The sequence below is a fragment of the Myripristis murdjan genome, chromosome 17, assembly GCF_902150065.1.
Source record: "Myripristis murdjan chromosome 17, fMyrMur1.1, whole genome shotgun sequence".
NCBI classification, from domain to species: Eukaryota; Metazoa; Chordata; class Actinopteri; order Holocentriformes; family Holocentridae; genus Myripristis; species Myripristis murdjan.
This window is the reverse complement of record NC_043996.1, coordinates 24,599,306-24,621,107: the sequence shown is the minus strand read 5'-3', so window position 1 is coordinate 24,621,107 and position 21,802 is coordinate 24,599,306. Positions and strand designations below refer to the sequence as shown.

General features: G+C 43.2%; 1 protein-coding gene across 1 annotated transcript in view; it reads left to right on the top strand.

Annotated features, from left to right (window-relative positions):
- Positions 1-18,680: 18,680 nt before the first annotated feature.
- st6galnac5a (ST6 (alpha-N-acetyl-neuraminyl-2,3-beta-galactosyl-1,3)-N-acetylgalactosaminide alpha-2,6-sialyltransferase 5a) overlaps positions 18,681-21,802 on the top strand; it is a 41,311-nt gene continuing 38,189 nt past the window's right edge. Inside the window, exons 1-2 of the mRNA XM_030075171.1 lie at positions 18,681-19,047; positions 20,016-20,225. Coding sequence (XP_029931031.1) covers positions 19,033-19,047; positions 20,016-20,225 — 225 coding nt within the window. The 5' untranslated portion in view covers positions 18,681-19,032. The remainder of the gene's footprint in view (positions 19,048-20,015; positions 20,226-21,802) is intronic.

The following is a 21,802-nucleotide window of genomic DNA, read 5'->3' as shown; positions in this document are numbered from 1 at the left end:
CCCCGGCTCGACCGACCCGGAAGCACCGCCACCATCATCATCATCATCACCACCACCACCCGAGGACTTGCCAAATCTCACTCTGCTCTGACAGAAAAGTGAAGCCTGAACGCGCGCAAATATCGACGACTTCTGCGCACGTTCCGATCCATATCCATTCGTGAACCGTCTTAGGTTGATTGTTGATCGGTGATTTTCCGGGAAGCAGACGCCCTCCGGGGGCTCGGAGGACATGAGGCCTCCGTGATCCAGGCTGTCTCGTGTTTCGACAACGGCCGCTCAGGCAGACACACTCGCCTTTCCCAAACTGTGTTCATGAGCAACCTTGAAGGCAATGGAAAAATTCCCGATTTTTTGAGTGACTGCGTTTTTTTTTTTTTTTTTTCCTTCTTCCCGGCACACGGCATTGTACTGCGAACGAGGCTGCAAATTGACAAATCGATCCATTTGCTGCTCTGTGAGTCTAGCAAGGGATGGCTTAAAGACAAACCGCGGAAAGGAGAACACATGAAACATGAAGACAAACTAACCGTCCGTCAACTTGCAGCGACCCCGCCAACTCAGATGCCTGAAAGCATTGCACATCGCAGCGGCTGAATTTAGACCCTTTTTTTTTTTAAGTCCTTTGCCGGAGGAACGCTCAGCCACCGCGCAGAGAGAGAGAGTCACGTTGGCCCGAGAAGCTCCTCTACTCTGTTTCCTCCGTGCGTCTGTCTCCTGTCAAGCTGTAATTAATCTATAATATATATTCAGGCCTTCATCTTTGACTGTGGGAGTATTACTGGCAGATGCTCTGTCAGTTTCAATTTACCTTCCTCTATCTGTCAAAGAAGCTTCAACAAACAAGGTCATTTGAAAAGCGGCAGGAGCAAGGCGAATTAATGTTTGTTACAGAATTCAGTCTGACTGGAAATCCAAAGGGGTTTTAGTCGGTGTGTAAATCTGCTTTTCCCCACAATTCCCCCTCTCATTGTTATGCTCTGTGTGTGGACTCGCACAATTTGAAGATGTCAGCTTTTTTTTTTTTTTTTTTTTTTTTTTTTTTTTTTTAATGCTGTGAAATTGAGTTATAAGAGACACATTCTGGCATTGGCTTGATGTCCGGGACGCCTGGTTGGTAATTTATTCAATAGCACAGAGAGATAAGTTCTTAACACGCTTATTGTGTGTGTGTGTGCCGTTTTCTTTTTTCTTTTTTTTTTTTTTTTTTTTTTTTTAACAATGTGAGCATCACAGCACATAGAGCAATGTGCAATTAGCAATTCCATCCTTATGGACGGATTTAAGTCGTTTGTGACCCCGCGAAGGGAGAGATTTATGTGTGCAGTGAAACCGTTTGAAGTTAATTGCGTTCTATTATCATTTGTGCCTGCGATATACTCTGCAGTTCATTGTATAGAGACAGAGGATGATGCACTCAAGTGTCCTCTCTCTCTCTCTCTCTCTCTCTCTCTCTTTCTCACTCATCCTCTCATTCAGTTTTGTGCCTCTGTGTATGCAGTATCTCTGTGCGAACACATCTTCCCATTCGTCTCCGAGCTTGGCACGCATGTCTCCTGGTTCAGGCCATTACATTTGAATGCAGCTCTTTCAGGACAGTGGGGCTTGAAGAATAATCAATGAAGTGCTGAAGTGTGTTGGATTGCGGCCGACATGCTAGCCGTGGAGGGCTGAGGCAGGCTGACTGTGAACTGTGACCATGACTCCCCCTAAGGCTATGATTACTCTCCTGGTCAGAAGCTCGGCCCGGAGGGGAGGAGTGGAAAGACTCAGAGACTTCTAATTTAGGCAACTTGATGCAACGAGTCCCTGACTACTGTAATATACTGCAGCCGAGTGTCTGAATCGCACTGCTGCCGTGGCGTGCTTCGCTGTTTACTGTTTCTCATGGTGTCTACTGCATGTTTTTCATTGCTTTGTCTCTTAACTCTGTAATCCAAAGGCTGCTTTCACATGAGGAACAGAGAAAAATCTGCGTTTTTGCCTCCCGGTAACACAGGTTTTGCCCTCTTTCAGCTGGAAGCAGGGCAGCTGGTTGTTCAAGGAGCGGGATTTGCAGAAAACAGTTTTTATTTTTCCTAGTTTCGGTGTGGATGTTGCAGTTTAGGATGTTCTTTAAATTATATGAAAAGATGGTGGTGGCACTCCACACGCTGTTTCTCCTCTGTGGGAAATAATGTCAGCAGAGAAATAAGCGAATGAGAATTGGATGCTTAAACTTAATAGACAAAAAAGTGGAACAAGCACTCATCTATTAGTAGCTGCATTCCCATGAACCCTTTTCCTCTGTGCTGGTGCAGTGCTGCCTCCATGGGCTGTGCGGACACGAGTTTATGCGAATTGATTGCGTTCAATGAGGCCGCACCACCAGGGGGACTCCCCTGTGCCAAAATACGACTAAAAAATGCTACAATGCGATAATTTGCGATGGAAACACATTTTCAAAATAAGAACAGGACATGGACATAGAATTTAATGACTCGTCTGGTTGCTTTTCGATGTCTAACTTCAGACAGACAGAGCTGGCTGTCAGGGTGGACGGCTGTAACATCGGCAGGTAAAGACTGACAGATGAAGAAATCAGAATTTTATTTGTCTCATATGTACAAAGAAACAGCAGCACAGTATTTGAAAAGATTTGGAAGTAGAAATACACAAATGTAAGTACATCATTGCATCATTGCCTATAGCAACAGTCAGACCATGAGAACCAAATAGTTTTGGGGTTTCAGTCGTTGTTAGTGCCAGGGTGAAGGGCGGGGCCACCAACACTACCAGCCAATCAGCAGCCAGTAGATTAATATTTATGAATGAATGTCTCCAAAAGGACTTGTTATATATATCCTAGGCAAAAGAGGAGCCCTGGAAAATAAGTTACCTGTCATATTTCCTCACGACTGTCCTTCATTTAAATGTCACGTTTGTGTTTTTCAGACAAAAATAATTCACTGTATAAAAGATGAAAACACCTCCCCTTTAAGGAGATTATTGCTTCGCCTTAAAACTCACAGCTGCAGTCCAACAGCCGATCTGTCCGTCTGTGGTCTGTCACCCGCTCGCTCGCGATCAGTCAACCTGAATGATAAGAGCATCAGCAAAATGGAAAAAAAAAAAAAAAAAAAACGCCCGACTTGAAATGCTTCCCTGGACGGCACTGACACCGGCAGGGTCAAAGGCTCGATTCCCACCGGGGACGAGGCTTCCTGAAGACGCGCGCGCTCCTCGTAACTGTAAATGTGAGCAAATGTGAGAAGGAGCCATCGTGGAATATGAGTTCGCCTGATTAGAGCCACATAAGACGGAGAGATCTGGGTCAGGAAGAGTTAGGAATCTGAAATTTTTTTTTATGTTCCTATGGGAAACCAGCCAGATACCGAAGCTATGATTTCATATAGCATGCATTTTGTATGACTAATATAGATCTTTTATACGTTTCTACTCAGCCCTTGATTGTGCAATCTTCTAGCAGCTCTGTGCCAATCAGTTTTGCCGCTACCGTCCGTCCCCCATAAATGAAGTAGTTCCCAGTTCACATCAGGGTATGATTTTTTTTTTTTTTCACAGGGAATTTTTGCCCCCTTGATCTGATTTTTAGGCATACTGCGTTCCTCTACAGGGCAATTATATCGAACCATGAAACGATGCGTTGCTTATTGGCAAAAACGCTCAGCTTGTATCACCAAGATTTGTTTTAAATTGTGCACCGGCGGCTTGAAACCAGCGGCAAGCCTTTCAGGAGAAAAGTTTCCCCTATCATTTTCACCTCTGTGTCGCCACAACGGGTCCGTCTTCCATCTCTCCATTGTTGACTTTTTTGAGGGTTGTTTTGTTTTGCAGGTGACGCAGCGGTTTGTGTGCAGCATTTTCCTTTACTGGCTGCGTGGTGCCAACATTTTTCCACCGCTTCGGGCTGTGTGCTCAGTTGTTTTCTGATCAAAAATCGCTCTGTTTTTCTCACTAGAAAGAGCTGCCTGCTTATAAGCTCTCATGAATCACCTATGGTGGCCCAGGGGAGGCGGGGCAGTCATATTCTCTGAGTTTATAAAAAAAAAATAATATATTTGACAGCTCTACAAATAAAATTGTGACTTGGGTGAAATGCACAAAGGTAGGTACCAAGGCAGGATTTTTTTTTTTTTTTTTTTTTTGCGCTTTCATTTTTCATTTCATGGCCATTTTATGAACTTTGAAAAACATTTTTGCCGCGAGCTGCCATTAATTTCTGATCATGGTTCACACTCCTACTATAGCTCTGTTATCTGGATTAAACCATTACAACTGGGCTAATGCAGTGATGTGCACACTGCAGTTTCAAGCCTTTACACCACCAAGTCCTGGTCCGCACCCATGTCAGTGTTTCCTTTCTCCCCCTTTTCTCCTGACTGTAATGCTGCTCGCGACCCTGAGTCAGAGTTTCACCTCCAGCCAGGCCCTGCTGTACGCATGTAATTGGAGATAGCAACATTGCCTGTGTGTCTGGTATTGAACCGCTTGGCAAGAGAAGTGTCAATGGAACGGCTCCAACTTTACGCCACTGTCTTAATATGAAGTTAAAAGCAAATTGAACTTCACTTCTCCAAAAAAAAAAAAAAAAAAACAGAGCTGCCGAAAAAGAAAAGAAAAACTGTTCTGATTAAAAGGTCTGGGTGTCGAGACCAGCAGAGGAAAGCTGTGAATTTCAATATCCTTAATCGTTGAGACACTTTTGTTATTTTGGGCTCTTTTTTTTTTTTTCCTGCTGTGAACGGTGGAGGCAATTACTATCAAATCTGAAGGTGAGAGCTGGGATTCAAAAAAACTTGTAGTCGTGTAACATCGTACCTGTTCCCTCCAGACTGTTGCCATTTTTTGTCAAACAACTCAAGTGCTTTTCTTAAGGCGGAAGAGGTGTGTTTTGTTTCCATGTCCTTGTCTTAGCATTTGTGTGTGTGTGTTTGTGTGTTTGTGTGTGTGATAAAGCACTTTCCCTCCTCATTTTCAGGTCAAGTGTCCTTGTAAAACCTGAGGTGTGGTTGAGCTATACAGAATGTAATAAGACACTGAGGTTGTTGTAGTCGTAGAAAAAGTTGTTTTTGTTAACAGCAGAGTAAAATACTCCTTGGTGTTAGTTGTTCAGAAAATTTCTCCAAACGCTGATCATTGCAGGCTTTTGTTTCCACAGTATGGACTGAATGGCTTAACAGTTTTGTTTGAAAACAAATAAGTAATTATAGTAATTACATGAAATGTTCCACTATTTGCTGCTCACTGAGTATTAACTAAATTTGCTGCATTGGAAACGCTTTTATTTTTACCAACTCGACTCTTAACACAAATTCTGTTTTGTGTCTTTTGTTTATTCTCTGTGGGGATTACAGAACATCTCAACCCCCTCATATGATTGAACTTTTTTTTTTTTTTTTTTTTTTTGATAATAGAGCATTGGATTGTGCTCCTGTTACATGAATATAACCAAAACCCAGCTGACCTCTCCGGTGTCATGAGATTGTTAAACACATGCATGATGGAGTGGAGATGTGCCGCGTTCAGAAGGTTGTGAGGTGGTAAGGTGGGTGTAAGGGGGTTTTATGTAACCTTTGCATAATGCTAACAAGTGCATGAAATAGTAATGCCCACATGGTTCGTGGCTTTTTATGCCAGAGTAATGAATAAAGTATCAAGACAGAAAATTAAATGCGGGTTGGCGAGCCGAGCCTGTCTCCTTTCATGCCCCGATGCCGGACATGTTTTCAGCTCCGGCAGTAAGTAAAGCCGCAGTTGGCCGGGGTTTATTTTAATCGTGTTACACTTCACTCCTGTTAAAAAAAAAAAAAAAAAAAAAAACAGAGAGAGAAAGAAATGAATTAGTAACTGCCATGTAGTTCCTAAGAGGATGCCAAACCCTGCCTTTTGTGGCATTTATCAAAGTGCTTCACAACACGGGAACGGGAGCTAAAGAGAAGTGGGCGAGGCTAATGGTATTACCTCCCCACCGCTCTGCTGAAATTAATTGCACGTCTGAGATGAAATGATGTTGACCACCATCAGCATGACTCCCCCCCCTCCTGCAGCAGAGACTGGACTGGAGTCGCATCGTCAGAACGTGCACACAGTCCACCGTCCGGCTCCATTTTCCCCCAGCCGGTGAACACGCCGCCAATTATATCTTATTGCACACTGCGAGGAAAACCAAGGTGGCAATGTGACACAGTGAAGAGTGACTGAGCTGACCACTGAGGGCCAGAGCCATATCCGATGATCAGGCTCTTTAGTCAAGTTTATGAATGCCGCAGACACTAAATGGCATGGCTGATGTATTATCTAATAAATACACAGCTAGAGGCATTTCTCTAGTCCATGCAGTGCTTTCATTTTTCAGCAGAGTTGGGTGGGGTTTTGGAGGAAGCTTGCATTCTGAGCGATGAGAGAAAGAAGAAGAAAAAAAAAAACACCCTCCCTTTTCACTTCAGTTACCTTGACTGTTTTAGACCCCAATTAGACTCTGCAAGCCCATACTATTTATTTACCTTATTTTCTTATTTTTTATGTTGTTTTGTTGGCGGCTTGTTCGCGGCAGTGTTCCCTGTTCCCATGCACGGTGTAACCGAGCAAGGTCAGCGGCAGACCTGGACTCTTTTCATTTCTGTTTTGGCAAATTTGTGCTTGCAGGATGTTTGACCTCTGCAACGTATTTTTCAAGGGAAACGTGTTCTCCAGGGCCAGATGGTGCTACAATATGTGGTTTTACCTTCGCTCGGGAACACTCACTCCCTCACTCATTCAAAACTGTGAGAGGAAAGTGCAATGTGAAGGTGTTGTCTCTCTACACCATGAAAAAGGATGTCGGAAATATCATATCATATATGGCACGCTGATAAATCGGGTTATTTTGAGAAGCAACACATTGACTGTTGCCCCAAATTTCAAAACACACTGCAGGTTCGATCCCCGCAATAGCCCTGCTTGCTAACTGATGTCTTCTTGAGCAAGTCACAATGAAGCAATTACTTCCATATCCTGTAAAAAAAGCATTTTTGATACTGATTGTGTAGACGAGATCAAAAATTTCAACCAATAAAAACCTCAAACTGCCCCTCACTCTTTTGAACTGATCTCCCATTGGCCAACACATTTGAAATCTGCCTCTCTGTGTTAAGCCCCGCCCCAACAACCTGTTTCAAAGCATCAAATTATGGAGGCAAGAGGCTCTCAAAATGCCTTTTCATTGTGACTTCAAGCGACAGTGGATGCAAGAATTCAGCACTGAGACATACATAAATCTGGAGTTGGAAATATCGCATCCTTTTTAAGTGTAGAGATGGTTTTTAAATGACCTCTTGGCTTATCTTCTTTCTCTTCATGCTTTGTTTTTTGAACGCCACAAAGAGACAAAATCAGCTGAGAGTGTTTATTAGTAAATGCTTCCATAGAGTGTTGTTGTTTCCTAAGTTGAAATTTGCTGTGGTTTGGCACAAAGCGATGTTTCCTTGTGCTCATGTTGCAGGCTTGTTGTTGGCTGTGTGCGCGCTGCCTCCTCGTACTGTCCACGATTCGTGCTCTGCCTCTGCAGCATCCGCCGCTATCGAGATCATTTTCTAACCCATAGGCAGTGATATCTGTACAAATTTCCATTTGCATCACGACATGACTTTTGTACATTCAATCTGAGAGTTGTTTTTAATAAAGATTGAACCTAATTATCCGTCTCCCGTGTTTCATTCAGTCCAAGTCGTCTGCTCTCTTAAATGAACCATGACAGACTCGTCACATCCCTCACCCGTGTTTCACCGTGCCGCTGGTGTAATGACAGTTTTAAAACGCAACACTGTGCCTTGACAGGTGCATCCAATTAGTTAGGTGTGCGTGGGACACACCGAGTCATAGCACATCACAAAATATCGCCTTCCTCCCAGCGCCGGGCTCCAGCTGTGTACAGCAGTGTACACAGGTTTTTGTTTACAGTGTTTGTTTGTTTGCCTTTGAGTGTTTGCATCTGAAATGTGGGACTGCAGCCACTGGCTTGCATGTTTTATGAGGCCCGCGGATGAAGTGAGCGCTGACATTGTGCGTTTTGGAGTCGGGCCTGTCCATTTGGCACATGATGCGTGTTTGTCGCCAGACCCAGTGTTAATTGGGATATTTCACTGGTTTCAAAGTGTCTGGCCTGTCAAGAAATCCTGGCTGCTGACCGTCCCTGGCAACGAAGACAGAAATTAGTGAGACAGCCGATATGGGAACTACAAGTGATCAGTGAGTTTAGTTTTTTCTTTTCTGTCTGCTAACTTCTGGGATTTTTTTTTTCTTATTTCATTCCATACTGGCTTCCTAAAGGCTTTTTAACTATATATCACCATAGCAGCTTTGGTGCCTCATTAATGACTTGCACGCAGCAGACATTACTTTGATCGCCACATTTAACACCCACCTCCCTAAAGAAATATGAGTGCTACACTAATTGCCTCATGTTTTTATTGATTACACCCACCTCCTCCGGTACTTGCTCATCCTCCCATCTTTACTTTCCCTAAGCATATCGAGCCTGTCAGGAATCAGGATCGCTGGAAGGATAAAGTGTACGGGCTGGCACTAAATGTCAACAATTTTTAGATTATCTGGAGCAACAGAAAACATTCAGCTGTGACCAATTGCAACCGAAGCACTGACAAAACAAATATCTTCACTGTCATGAGCGGTTAGATTTTTTTTTTTTTAGAACCTATATTTGGAAAGTTCATTTTTACAGCCCTTCCTACAATTACAGAAATTAGTGTTCTGCATCAGCCCCAGCAGGGAGAGTGTGATTTATTATCACAAGCTAAATAATGTCTCAGTTAATGTCCTTGTTTACAGCCATTTCCTCACATCTCCTTTCGTCAACCTTGATGTGATCGAAGTTTACAACATCTTACATCTTCTGCGGGCCTGATGGTAATTGAATTGCTCTAAAATTTCTTATCTCCTTTAAAAAAAAAAAAACCTCCCTCACCCGTCTCAGTCAGTCTCTTCCCGGGTGTCTGTTTATACGCGTCCAGCTGCATCGCTCATGCATTTTCAGTTTTATGCTGATGATGCTCCATTTTGAGTGACAGCAGAAAGAGATGATTGACTGCACTGTCAAATACATGGCGGGGGCATGTCTGCTCTTTTCAAGGGGCTTGGGGATCTTAAAGGAATGGTACACCAAATTAATAAATATTAAAATTAAGTGGTAGCTTTTCCATCCACAAAAATTTGAGCGTTCCTAAAAAATCAATGACTATAATAAAATGCAGTTTCAATAGCTGCATGTTCTCCAGTAATCCATTCTAGCAGGGCTGGGTGAGCTTTCGCTCCCCCTGTGGGGTAATGATATTTTTATAACCCACCAACGGTACAGCAAAGTGAAAATGCAGCACTTGTTGGAGCTGAAAGAGCTACAGCTTCTTACAAGCTGCAACAATATGTTAGCAAACTTTTTTTTTTTTTTTTTTTTAAAGGTGATCTTGCTGTAGATCACTTGCTAAAAGATTACTCTTTGGAGGCTTGTAGCAGAATTGATGTGAGAAGGTTCATGATTGATGCCTTCACTTGCTAAAGAGGGCACAGCTCAGTTCCATCTACCAGATTGAAGCACGCTGGCAGTCCTCGCTTCTTCTGATGAAAATGGGTGAAGTAATCCTCGCTTAAATGGCAGATTTATATCCAAAAACAGCACAAAATCGGGGTGGCGGCTGATGGGGGGAAAAGTTCCTGTTACTCCTTTACAGTCGATTGAGCCTAGAGGAGGATATCATATGTGGTTGAAGGCCGTCAATCAACCTGAGGTGGTGTTTGCTCCACCGGATGCATCGCTCCACTCCTCCGTGAGAAAGCAGGTTTTAATCCCCAGGAAAACAGCTGGTTTGACTCAGGAGAAATCAACCTTTAGTCCTCTCTCTGCATAAAAAGGATTTCAGAATGAAGTCTCGAATGATGACAATAAAGAAACACTCGAATGAGAAATTAACATGTTTTAGTTTCTATTCTTTTAAGTGGCTGGGAGAGGTAGCTGCACACAAGATGCTTTTTTTTTTTTCTTTTTCCTCAGCACCAGTCTGCTTCTCATTCATACAGTGGCATGCATCTCCTCCGGGGAGCTGACCACTACAGCCACAGTCTTCTGCTGAGCAGCTCCACTGGACCGTTTGGGGTTACGGGTCATGCTCAAACGGCACCTCAGCAGTAATTGTTGCGGGCTGGGAGAGATTTCCTCATTCATTTCCTGCACCCAAATTTCTTCAGCCCGTCCGGGGAATTCACCTGCCGGTCTTCCAGCTTAACAAACCATCTCTGCTAACTCATGTGTTGAAATCAGAAAAGCAAAGCCTCCCATCATCCGAGTAATGAGGAATATTTTACAGGCGGCGAGAGATGTGTTCACAGTGCGTTCACAGTTAGGCCTGACAGCTGAAGCCATTTGAAGGATTTCACTGACTGCGCTGTGTGGTGAAATTCTGAATCTATTGACAGCTTTATGAATCCCAACTTTCTGGTGGAAATATGCGATCAACAATACCAGCTTTGTAGCCCTGAAGCTATGGGAAAATGCTGCACAGCCCCACTCACACTGCTGCTCTCCTGCCAACCACACATTAAATGAGAAGAGTTATTTTTTGCTGCCTTAGTAACTGAGCATGTATGTTGAGCAGTTTGCTTGTCTGTCCAAGCCTCTGAGGCGGCACTGATCTCTCTGGGGAATCTCCCACTACAGAGACAGAGGAGTTTTCAAAAGCCTGACGAAAATTAGATCTGTCCAAGCCAATCACATATCTTGCAAGACTACCGTCGAAAAAACTTCTGCGGAACGATGAAAGGATTCTTGGTTCTTCAACAGTGGGCCCGTCTATCTGATTCAGTGTGCCAGGCAGCCGTCTGAAGACTCTTGACAAGCCGTGCTACATCTGTAACTCAGCGAGGGAGCTGGTTCGGAATGAGCAGCACAATCCTACCTAGCGCTGCCGGAGAAACATAACGTCTAACATGAAGGCTTTTGTTCCAAAATATTACACAAACCATTAAAAGGTGAAATCCGTTCTTACAAAATGATTGACAGAACACATTAGCTCACCTTGTCAAAGGACTGTACTTAAAACTACCAGGGAAAAGAATTTTACATAAATACACAACCAAATACACATGAATATGCTCCAGCTCCAACTGATGATTAAAGGAATAGGATTTTTTTCTGAGACGAGATGTTTGATGCCATTTTCACCTCGGTGCATCCAGTGGTTCAATTACTATGGGTGGTATTTCATGTTAGCTTAGCATAGAAACTTGAAGTCCATGGGAGTCGTTAGCCTAGCTCTGTCAAAATGAAAAAATAAACCTTCCAGCAACAACCTTACAGAAGCTGTCTTATTTACACAGTGTATCATGTGGATTTGAATCAATCTGCTGAAAGACATTAATAGAATGAATATCTCTGCTTTTGGCCTGAACTGATATGAAATGTGTTAAGTTGATTTGTTAATTAATTAATTAATTAATTAATTAAGTGAATTCATTTGCAATTCTTAAAAACAAGACCTAACTTTGCAGTGATGAAACAGAATGGGTTTTTTCTCTACATTTCATTAGAATCCTTGGCTCCAAATAAATAAATAAATACATAATCAATCTGCTTGGAAAAAAGAAGAATCCTTGACTCAAATGGAGGTTTACATACTTGAATCGAACTGACTCATTCTGTAAATTGTTCCTAGATGAACTCACCAGTTTGAGAATCCTGAATTGAATCTAGCCAAAGATTCAAGGCAGCGCTACAGTTTTGGACGACCTGTTTTGAAATGTTTCGCTCCTAATCCCCGATATCTCCCACGTCTCCCAGGTAGCCCGCTGCCTACCCCGGCCCGCTTGCTCCGCTTGTGAGAGCGAGCATGTGGGGGCAGACGAGTGTATCTCCCTCAGGCCCTGGATGATGAGACAGTGCATTTGCATTAGCCTGGTGAAGCAGCAGCCGTGGCGCACCGCCAACACTGTAGAGCACGGAGCATGCAGCCAGAGCATCTGGTGGGCTTGTGCTAACGTCAGGAGAGGCCAGGTCTGCCTTCACACGGGCTCACCGACACACAGGCAGGCAGACAAACTGGCTCGCAGTCAGATCACAAAGTCAGATAAACAATCATATTCAGGAAGTTAATTAGCCATTAGTCATTTAGCCAAACCATTTGTCAGCCAGAGAGAGAGGCAGACTGGGCTGGACTGTGCACAGCCATTCAGTCAGCCAGCTTGTCACTCAGTCATAACTGGAGAATGGGAATAGAGAGAGAGGATGGCTTCATTCACTGGAGTCTGGCCTCCTCTCTTGGCATGGAGAGTTGGGAGACCAGGTTGTCCTGTTCACAGGCAAATTGGAGTAGAGCGAAATTCACTCAGTGCTGAAATTACCTTGGATACCAACTGTAATCTGCCTCCCAATCACGGGCCAACTGGGGGAATTTTCTTTGGATTTGCCCATGACTTTCAATAAAGATTCAAATGGAGGGCAAACACGGAGAATGAGACTTTATAGTGGCACTTTGAGAGAGGCACTTAGGTGCACTAAATGTGCATTTCCATTAGCTTGAATGGAAGATGAACAACTTAATGGCAGTGCACATAAAGCCACGTTTTAGGAAGTGATGCACTCCACCTAGATTTAATGTAACAATGAAGTAGAGGGACAATGCAGTCCTTCAGCTGTACTTGGTTAAACATGCTCATGTGCTGATGCTGAAACAAGCAATGGTAAGCAGCAGGAGAATGCTTTGATATAGATCGCAGAGACAGAGGAGAGAAAGGGATGCAGACGACATAGAGTAGCATAAAGCATGGATGTGTAGCGGGAGCTGGTTGGTGGCGCTGGTGGCAGCGCAGTGATGCATCACCACAAGGCTGCTTTCCCATTTGGCAAAGTCGGAGTCTGGGAGTGCTTGTCTTGCCTCCAGCAGAGACACACAACAAAGCCAGGCATTCAGAGACCGCCGGGTCTCCCTCTGTACCCACGGCTCAGTCACCCCTGAAACTACATTCCCTCTTCCATCATGCCTGAGGGAACAATTTAATTAAAGGCCACCTCAGAGCATAGGACACCCATCAGCCTATTCTTGACGCCTCTACAGTCAACACATATGGAGAGCAAATCCCCTAGCGGACAATGTCTCGCCCTGCTTTAGTAACTGTAAACACACATAGCTGAACAGACTGTTGTGTAACGAATACAAAGAATGTTAAGTGTTGTGATTTAATGGGGAAAGGGTTCATTTAAACCTTGTTTTGTCATTTAGTTATTTTCCTCACAATGACTGACTGACATCATTAAAATGTGTCCATTACTGAATATCCTATCTATTTTCTAATTTACCTTCATTCCAACCTGAATGGGCTTCATTTTTTTTTTGCCCCATTTGGTAATACGATCCATTCATTCCCCCTAATGACCTGTCAGCTGTTATTATCACATGTTAACAATGCATTTATCACACAAAGAAACCAACCCCAAATCCAGAGGGAGATGAGACAGACCATCCTGCGAAACGGCTGAATGAGCCGCAGAGTCATCCAGCCACGGGCCCCAAAGCGCTGAGGGGGCTCTTTCGTGCCATCAGCCATCAGACTCCACAACACCACGGCAACCAGCATCTCTACCGACTGAGACTCACAACCAAGTCTGTCAGTCTCTGCCACCCGGCACCGGGCATCAGGGGCATCAGGGGCATCAGGGACGCCACATGGATTCACATTAACTCCAATCCCAAGTCGTGCTTCAGATCCAGGATTTACAAACTTGTTAACATAATCTCTAAGATGCTAGAGCCACATCTTATAAATACAGTATGTACAAACAAATATTGCACACACAGAGATTTATTTTATTTTATCTATTATCCCTATTTTATCAAATTTTATTGTATTTTTTTACTTAATTTTTTGATTCATAGATGTTAACCACATTCAATTATACTGCTGCATCAAATTTGATTTTCCCTACAGTGGATCAATAAAGGTACATGTCAGGTCATGTCATGTCATGTCATGTCATGTCATCTTATCTTATCTTAGTTGAAGTTTCACAGCTTCAGTCCCCGCAATGGCCAGTGTGCCTGTTCCTGTCAAAGTGTCCTTGAGCAAATACGCACACACATTTCCCAAGCGGGATGTGCAACAAAGAAACTCCTAATTGCATTTTCTGTGGTATAGTGAGGCAGTCATAAAAAAAAAAAAAGAAAAAAGAAAAAAAAAGAAAAACCCTGTGAATGCCTCTCTCATCTCTCATCCACCTGTATACACTGTTGGTCATTCACCCCACACAGGACAGGCAGTGAGCATTAAAGAGGCTTCCTCATCATTTGTCATTGGGCCCAGGGGTAATGAACAGGGTGAATTGGATGTACTCTCTAATTATGGAAAGGACAAAAAGCCAGTCAGATCCCCATGTCAAGGTCCCCCTATAGCAGCACCAAAGGGAACCACGTTTGCTCATAAATCAGGAAGAGGATACAGATCTACCATGGATTAGAGAGAGCATAAAAGCAGAAATATAGGCCCGTGTGGACCCTAGACAATCAACCATGTAACGGCCAACGACAGGCAATAAGTAGGTGCCCGAGCCCCTTGTGTGTTATAGGCCTCGTAAACACCTGCTGATCAGCATCCCACTGCTATCCAAATGCTGAGCAGCAGCAGCAGCAGCCATCTTTCACAATACCCTTATCATCAGCCCGGCCCTGGCATTCACACGCTGCTCTGTAAGCGCCATAACCTCAGCATTACGAGGACCATTAACATTGATCATCGCGATCCTGGTGCGGCTGGTGTGAGTGTGCTTGCCTGGTGATTGCACCGTAAGATTTGTACCACTGCACAAAGCTCTGTGGCCTGGTAAATATTTAGTCTTGAGCCGCCCACACAGCAGCAAGTTGCAGCCATACACCAGCCCCTCATGAGCACTGTTACTTGTTGTTTTAAAAAAAAAAAAAATTACTCAAGTGAAAGCCCACTAAAATAGCAGTTGCTTTGCAATTTTGTGCACATTCCAATTTATTTCCCCTCTACTGTTGTGTCTAAACATAAAACATAGTCAAGTGTAAGCAGTGGTAAATAAAATTATTTACTAAAGCAGAAGTGCAAGCGCAGACTTTTTAAAGTTCACATAAGAGCAAGGTTACTCTAACTGGAGTCATCGCATCTAGTATCTTTCCATCTGTGGCTTTATACCAGCTTGCACGATCACTGCTCAAACCAGGGCTACAGGTTTGATCTTTTTATCTTCACATGAAGTCATGTATAATGTTCAGATGCTTGCACAAAAGTACAGTAGTAGTATTTCTAAATTGAGCCTGGACTGGAAAAATCCTTCCATTTAATTCATTTCTTGAAGCATGAACAGTGATATAATTAGTAGAAACACAGCCAAAATCAGGACACAGCCCATAGATAGAACAGAATACATTAGTAAAATACAGAGACGTACAGTAAATCAGTACCTGTGTTGCCAAGAAACTACTGTTACAAAAAAAAAATGGGTCAGGTGCAACTACTCCTTATGTTCATATTGCCTTGCCAAATTCAGGCTCTGATTCAGAAATGCTGTAAATTATGTATCCTTGCTCCTGTCAAGGGACTGTGGATAAAAAGTTTGCGCTTTAGTAACTCTGGGGAAATTAAAGTACAGATTTAGGCATTGTTGAGGCCCCACATTTTACTATATGCTTGTTGAACAGCGAGTGCATTTTGGCTCCATTCAGGAATTGCAAAAACTAAAACAAAAGATCCACCTATGTTTTATTATTACAGTTTGTGTTTCAATATACTGTTTGGCTTCACAGACAAGAAATAATTGCCTCTTGTGGAAATGCAAAATAGATGCAAAACGAATGCATGAAAGTGGACTTTGCCTCTGCAAAAGCCTGATTTTGCCTATTTGCCTAATTGTCCCTGTTAAATTAAAAAAAAAAAAAAAAACCACACACAAACTAGCCCTTTTTCTCCCCCAGACACTCAGGGACATATATGCCTGCTGTCCTTCACTGCCCTTCAATACACAAGCACTTCAAAGACAGCTTTTGTTTGAAACTGCTTTTAGATGTGCTGTTGTTGTTGTTGGGCCTTTCTACCTTATGGTGAGTTATCTCACATTATTCCCTGGTGACGCTGATGGTGACATTGATGTGGATTACTGCTTCTAGGAAATCTCTTTTGCCATTCCCTTAGGAAGACCCATTTTTTTCATCAGCAGATTACACACAATCACCGGCAATGGGGGTGCAACATGCAGCAGCTCCTTTTGGATTTAGTGCATCTGCAGGAGGAAGCTGCAGTGATACAGGTGACTGCAGGTAGGAGAAGATACCTGGAGATCTACAAACTCTTTAATGGACTACACCACTGATTCTGCATGTGTGTAGTATCTACAAATTGTATATACTTCATGTTTCTTATAATCTGTTCCCAAAGCAAGCAGTCGTATTTTAGAACTGCGATATAATTTTTCCTACCTTTTATCAAGCCGTTGGTTTCCATTCATTCCACTATGATATGAAAATGAACTTTCAGAAACTTCAAACTTTCTTCACACCGGTATTCCATCACCATAATAAAGTCCTCCACATTAGTTTTCCTACAAGCAGCAGCAGCACTGTTAACAGCATTAACAACTTTGTTAGCCACAGGAACAGAACAATATAAGGTGGGTGGGTTTCGATCAAAAAATCAAATTTGAAAATCAAGAGATGTTGATTGTATGTTGTGAAATCTTCAGTATCCCTATATTATTTGCAAAAAGGTTTGTTGCAATGTAAAATATTGATACATTGTATAGCTAGTCGATGGGCCAAATATTCAAAATGACTGGCATGGTTCTTTTAAGTGGTGATTCATGAAATTTTCCATCTTCGGTGCTATAAATTAAGTGGGAATGCGCACTGCACCTCCAAGAGATCAGCATGGGCGGTGCTGTGACTTGTCCTTGAATTTTCTGTTTCTGAAGTTTCTGTAGGTGGTGCTCTTTTCTTTATCTGTCCATCCATGGCGGCTCTCGTGTCTCTTGTGTCAGGTCACTTGCCCTTCCCCTTGTGTGTCTCCCAATGGTCTGATTGTCTGCCACACCCTGATTGTTTCCACCTGTTTCCCATTACTTTGTGTGTATGTGACCTGCGTTCCAAATCGCATACTTATACTTTTTACTTTTAGTATGTACTGCAGCTGCCCTTAAAAAGTATGTAGTTTAGTATGTATTGGGACATACTAATTCTTTTTTTCCCTACTAAATAGTATGGTAGTATGGGTATTGGAACGCAGGGATAGTTCGTGTTTCCCTTTGTCCTGGGCCATTTGTCCTGTTTTGTCATGTGTTTTGACCTCAGTTCGTCCTTGCTCCATGTTCCTTGTCAAGTCAAGTCAAGTCAAGTCAAATCAAGTCAAGTCACGCCAGGTTTCGTATTTTCTTTGGTATTTTGCCATTGTCAAGTTTTATGTTTCTTTGCTACTTTGTCTTGCCTTTGTTTGTAGTTTTTTTCCTCGAAAGAGTGTTTCTTGTTTCACAGTGTATTTCCCCAGTTTGAGTGATTTTTCAGTTGTTACTTTGTCATTAAAAGACTGTTCATTTGAACTCTCGTCTGGAGTCGTGCATTCGGGTTCAATCCTCGTTGTATAAGTTCTGACAAACTCCCCGTGCAGTTCCTGAGCTGTCATCAAATTCACAAATTTAACCAGCCTGTCTCCTGCAGCTGAAAACTATTCCCAAAATACAGCCTTTTTCTATATTTTGCTGACCTGGTGAAGGTGATCCATGCTTTCGTATGATCTCGTTTAGGCTACTGTAATTCTCTTCACTCCTGTCTTACCCAGAATTTTCTCTCCGCTGTCAAAAGTTATTACAGGCTGCAGCGCCAAGGCTTCCAACTAAATCTAAAAGACGTGATCATATTACCCCTACTTTAACCTCGCTGCACTGGTTGGAACTGGTAAATCTTAAATTTCATTTAAAGATTTTATTGATCACCTTTAAGGCTCCTGTTGGACTAGCACTTAGCTACATCTCTGACCTTTTAATCCCTTGTGAGCCAATCCGCAGCCTGAGATACTGGGGCAGCACAGGTCGCAATACCAATTATTTGTTCCCAGGCAGAAAATGAAGGGAGATTAGAACTTCTCAGTAAGTGATACAGCCTCTTCTCCAGCATCTTTTATACCACCCCTAATACATTCTTGATGCAAACTTGCCTTTATTTAGTTTTTGTGTTTAGAATGATTGCCTTTTATTTAATTTTCTCGTTTATCGTTATTTTATTAGGCCTGTCTGCTGCTGTTTTTTCTTTATTGTTTCTTTTTTCCCTCTGCTGTTGTGTGAGGCACCTCAGAACTTTGTTTCGAAAAGTTTATCATTTGTGTTATTATTATTTCTTTATTCCAAACAACCCTGAAGCCCACATAAGTCTTCTACGGTTGAATCACCATTGTAATATATCAATAGGTCAAGACTACCAAATGAATTTATGGATATCATGTGAGGGATTATGGCTTTAATGCAGCACGAATCCTGTATATTCACACACACACACACACACACACACACACACACACACTAATTGGTTTGTATCTTAGTGATATCACGCCTCACATTTTATGCACTAGATGTCAAAGTATTACGTTGACTGGCTTTATGATGCTCTTGAGTCATCCGACCACAGATTTGCATCATGCATCGCTGAATGGGAAATAACCATTAGACAAAATGTCCTTATCATCCTCTTGCAGGTAGTCGCTTTAATTAACTGCGCTGCGCCGCTCTACCCCGACAGACCCCAAACCTGGGGGGCATTAAGACCCTGCAGAGGACACAACAGTCAACATCTGTCGCCTCGGTCTCCACTGTATGAATTGCGCCTGGGTTCCAGTCTGAAGACGCGCAGGCAGCAGTCAGTCTGGCACAGTGCGGGGACCCCGGCGTGGATGTGCTCAAGTGGATCCGGGATGCGAACAGATGATGCTTGACCATGAGAGAAAGTGGAGCCACACGCACCGAGCCGCAGGAATAAGACAGCGCGCCGCAAAATGAAGACACCTATGGTAAAGGTTTATGTCATGTAACCCTCAGGCAACTGTTTGGCATCGCTTTTAACGGAGCATTGTTCTCCGAAGTGCGCTCCAATCGCCATAATGTCGCTGTGTGCACACTGTCGGATCAAAAGATTAGGATGTGAACAATAGGTGCCCAGCTGTGCGCTCCGTTTGTCACTAAGCTTTGACATGTCTTGTAGTACCTACAGACTACACGGAGCACCGCGCGCTGGATAGTGCTCCCACACATTAATTAAAAAAAAACTATTGCATGGAATTTTATTGCTTGGAAAATTTGTTGGCTATGCTGTTTTATTCACGTCGCCCATATCTGGGCAGCTGTGAAATTGATTTTTTTTTTTTTCTTTTTTTTTTTTTAATAGAAAAACAAACCTAATGTGTTCCTCACATCGCAATGTGCCATGAAACCAATCAAAAGTGATGCGGGCTGCTCATCCACCTGTAACTTAATATGGATTTATAGGAGGGACGGGCTCAGACGGACCCACCGCTTCACTTGCAAAGTCAGGAAATTGATTCAGCCTAAACTTTATAGCTTTAAATTCACCGGGTAGGGTATAAGGTGTGGTACTTGCCCCAAGTGAGTCCAGGTTTGGTGTTATATTGTAGAAATAAAAGCACATATAAAATGAGTAGGTGTTTAAATTAAAATCTCCACACTAAGAAAAAAAAATATATAGACTCCTAACGCCTGTAGCCTTTAAGAGACTTTGGAGACCTGGACTATGATGATTAATTAATCCAATAGCAATGTCACCCCGCGCTCACTTAGTGGAGCTGAGCAGGTTTTTCAAGTTGTTGCCACATGACAGAGGCTTTTCCACACCATCTCACCTTTCAGAGGGATGACGCCCTGCACTTGGAAATTGGCACAGGATGCGCTCTCACCTGTATACGTGCATCCAATCCGGTGCAAAAGTGGAGCTAATCAGCATCTGTCTGTGTCTTTGTGTCAGCGCCATGGGGTAGCCGTGTTTCTAGTCATCCTCCTGTGCGCCACCTTGTTCCTTGTGTACAACGGCAGCTTCAACAGCGCTTTCAGGGACGCCAACGACACGCACATCCGACCACATGAGCAGCTGCGGCGGCCCACCAAAGCCTCCGTCAGGGTGGCCGAGCCTCACCCCCCGGTCCTCAAGGGATACAGTGGCATCATCGACCATAAGGTAAACAGCTGTGGCAGTGTGTGTCTCCCATAATGCAGAGACAGGTGGATGAATGACTTCAAATGTGGGGCTAATGCGCTGCAAAGTAGACACCAAGCCTTTGAAAGTGAAGCCATTTTTTTAGCCATTATAAATACATTACTGGACTGGATCTCAATTTTACTGAAAATTTTCTCTGTCCAGCTCACTCTCAAATACATGCACCCATGCACACACAGGCTTGCGCACGCAGACACACACACACACACACACACACACACACACACACACACACACACACACACACACACACACACACACACACACACACACACACACACACACACCTTTCCTTCTGTCTAATGACCAGCAGTCATCTATCTGCTGGGCTCTTTAGAGAGAACCTCTCTGCTGTCATTTATCACAATTTTCTCCAGCACAGTGTTGCGCCACACTCAATACCCACCTGTCGTTACTAATAATAGCTTAGGGTACAAATGAAATCCTTGGCTGCACTCTTCCGCTCTAATTGATAAGACCAGGAGAGCTGTATCTAGGTGAACCCTGACGTCACTGTAGGGGGGTATTGACTTCCATCTATTTACCAAGCCAGGAGAAAACAATCAATGGGAGTACTGGAGAACCGAGGTGCTGCAAGTAAACCAGACCTAATCACCATGAAAGGTCTTTTTAGGCTACGTGCAATAAGGCTGTGTGTTTACTCTTACTGCTTAAACACTCTTGGACATTGTTTTTCTATATTCTGACTCATTGTGGGTGGAAGTAGAGGCTCTGATTTTATCTGTAAGAAAAATAAGTTGTGTATTTATGTAAGTCTTAATGTGTTTTCTGCCTCCTTGGTATTGCACTCCATGCATGATTTTGATTGGTTAACATAACTAGCTATCAAGCTGTGTAAAGGCAGCATTAAAATAAATAAATGAATTAAAAAAAAGGCCAAGAGACCTCAAAACCTTTCATTATCCTCAGTAATGGATGCAGCCAATCTGCATTCATCTTTTCAAATCATTTATTCCTGTAGTCTTTCAAATAGAAGCTGCACAGTGTTGAGATGTTCAAGAGTGCCTGTAATATCAGGCAGATCCAGTGTTGCTAACTTTCTCTAAAGGAAAGTAGCAACTGGACACCCGACACATGGCCACAAATTGCCATATTGCATTGTATGCTAATTTGTATGCAAATTTATTTGCCATTGCCCCTCAGTCTTATAGGATGGAGGAGGAGGAGGTATGTTGTGTATAGGAAGATTAGACAAGCCAAATCAGCCAGTTACGGATTTTCTGTCAAATGCCGTAGGAGTCAGCGCATTAATGATGTTTGACAAAGCCTGAAAAAGCAGCTACATTTGCCTCTAGTCACCATGGGGTCTGAATAGTTGCAAACTCTCATGACAAAATAGTGAAGTCGGAAACAGTAGACAACAATGCCCGGCTGAGGCACAAAGACCTCAGGGAACACCCACATTACAGAATGCCCACCTGGCTAACGTCAGGGTGAGCATGGGGAGGGGGGAGTTGAAGCTCGGGGAGGAGTCTAAGGTGTCCTCGAGTGGCTGTCAGACCGTCTCATGGTCGTCG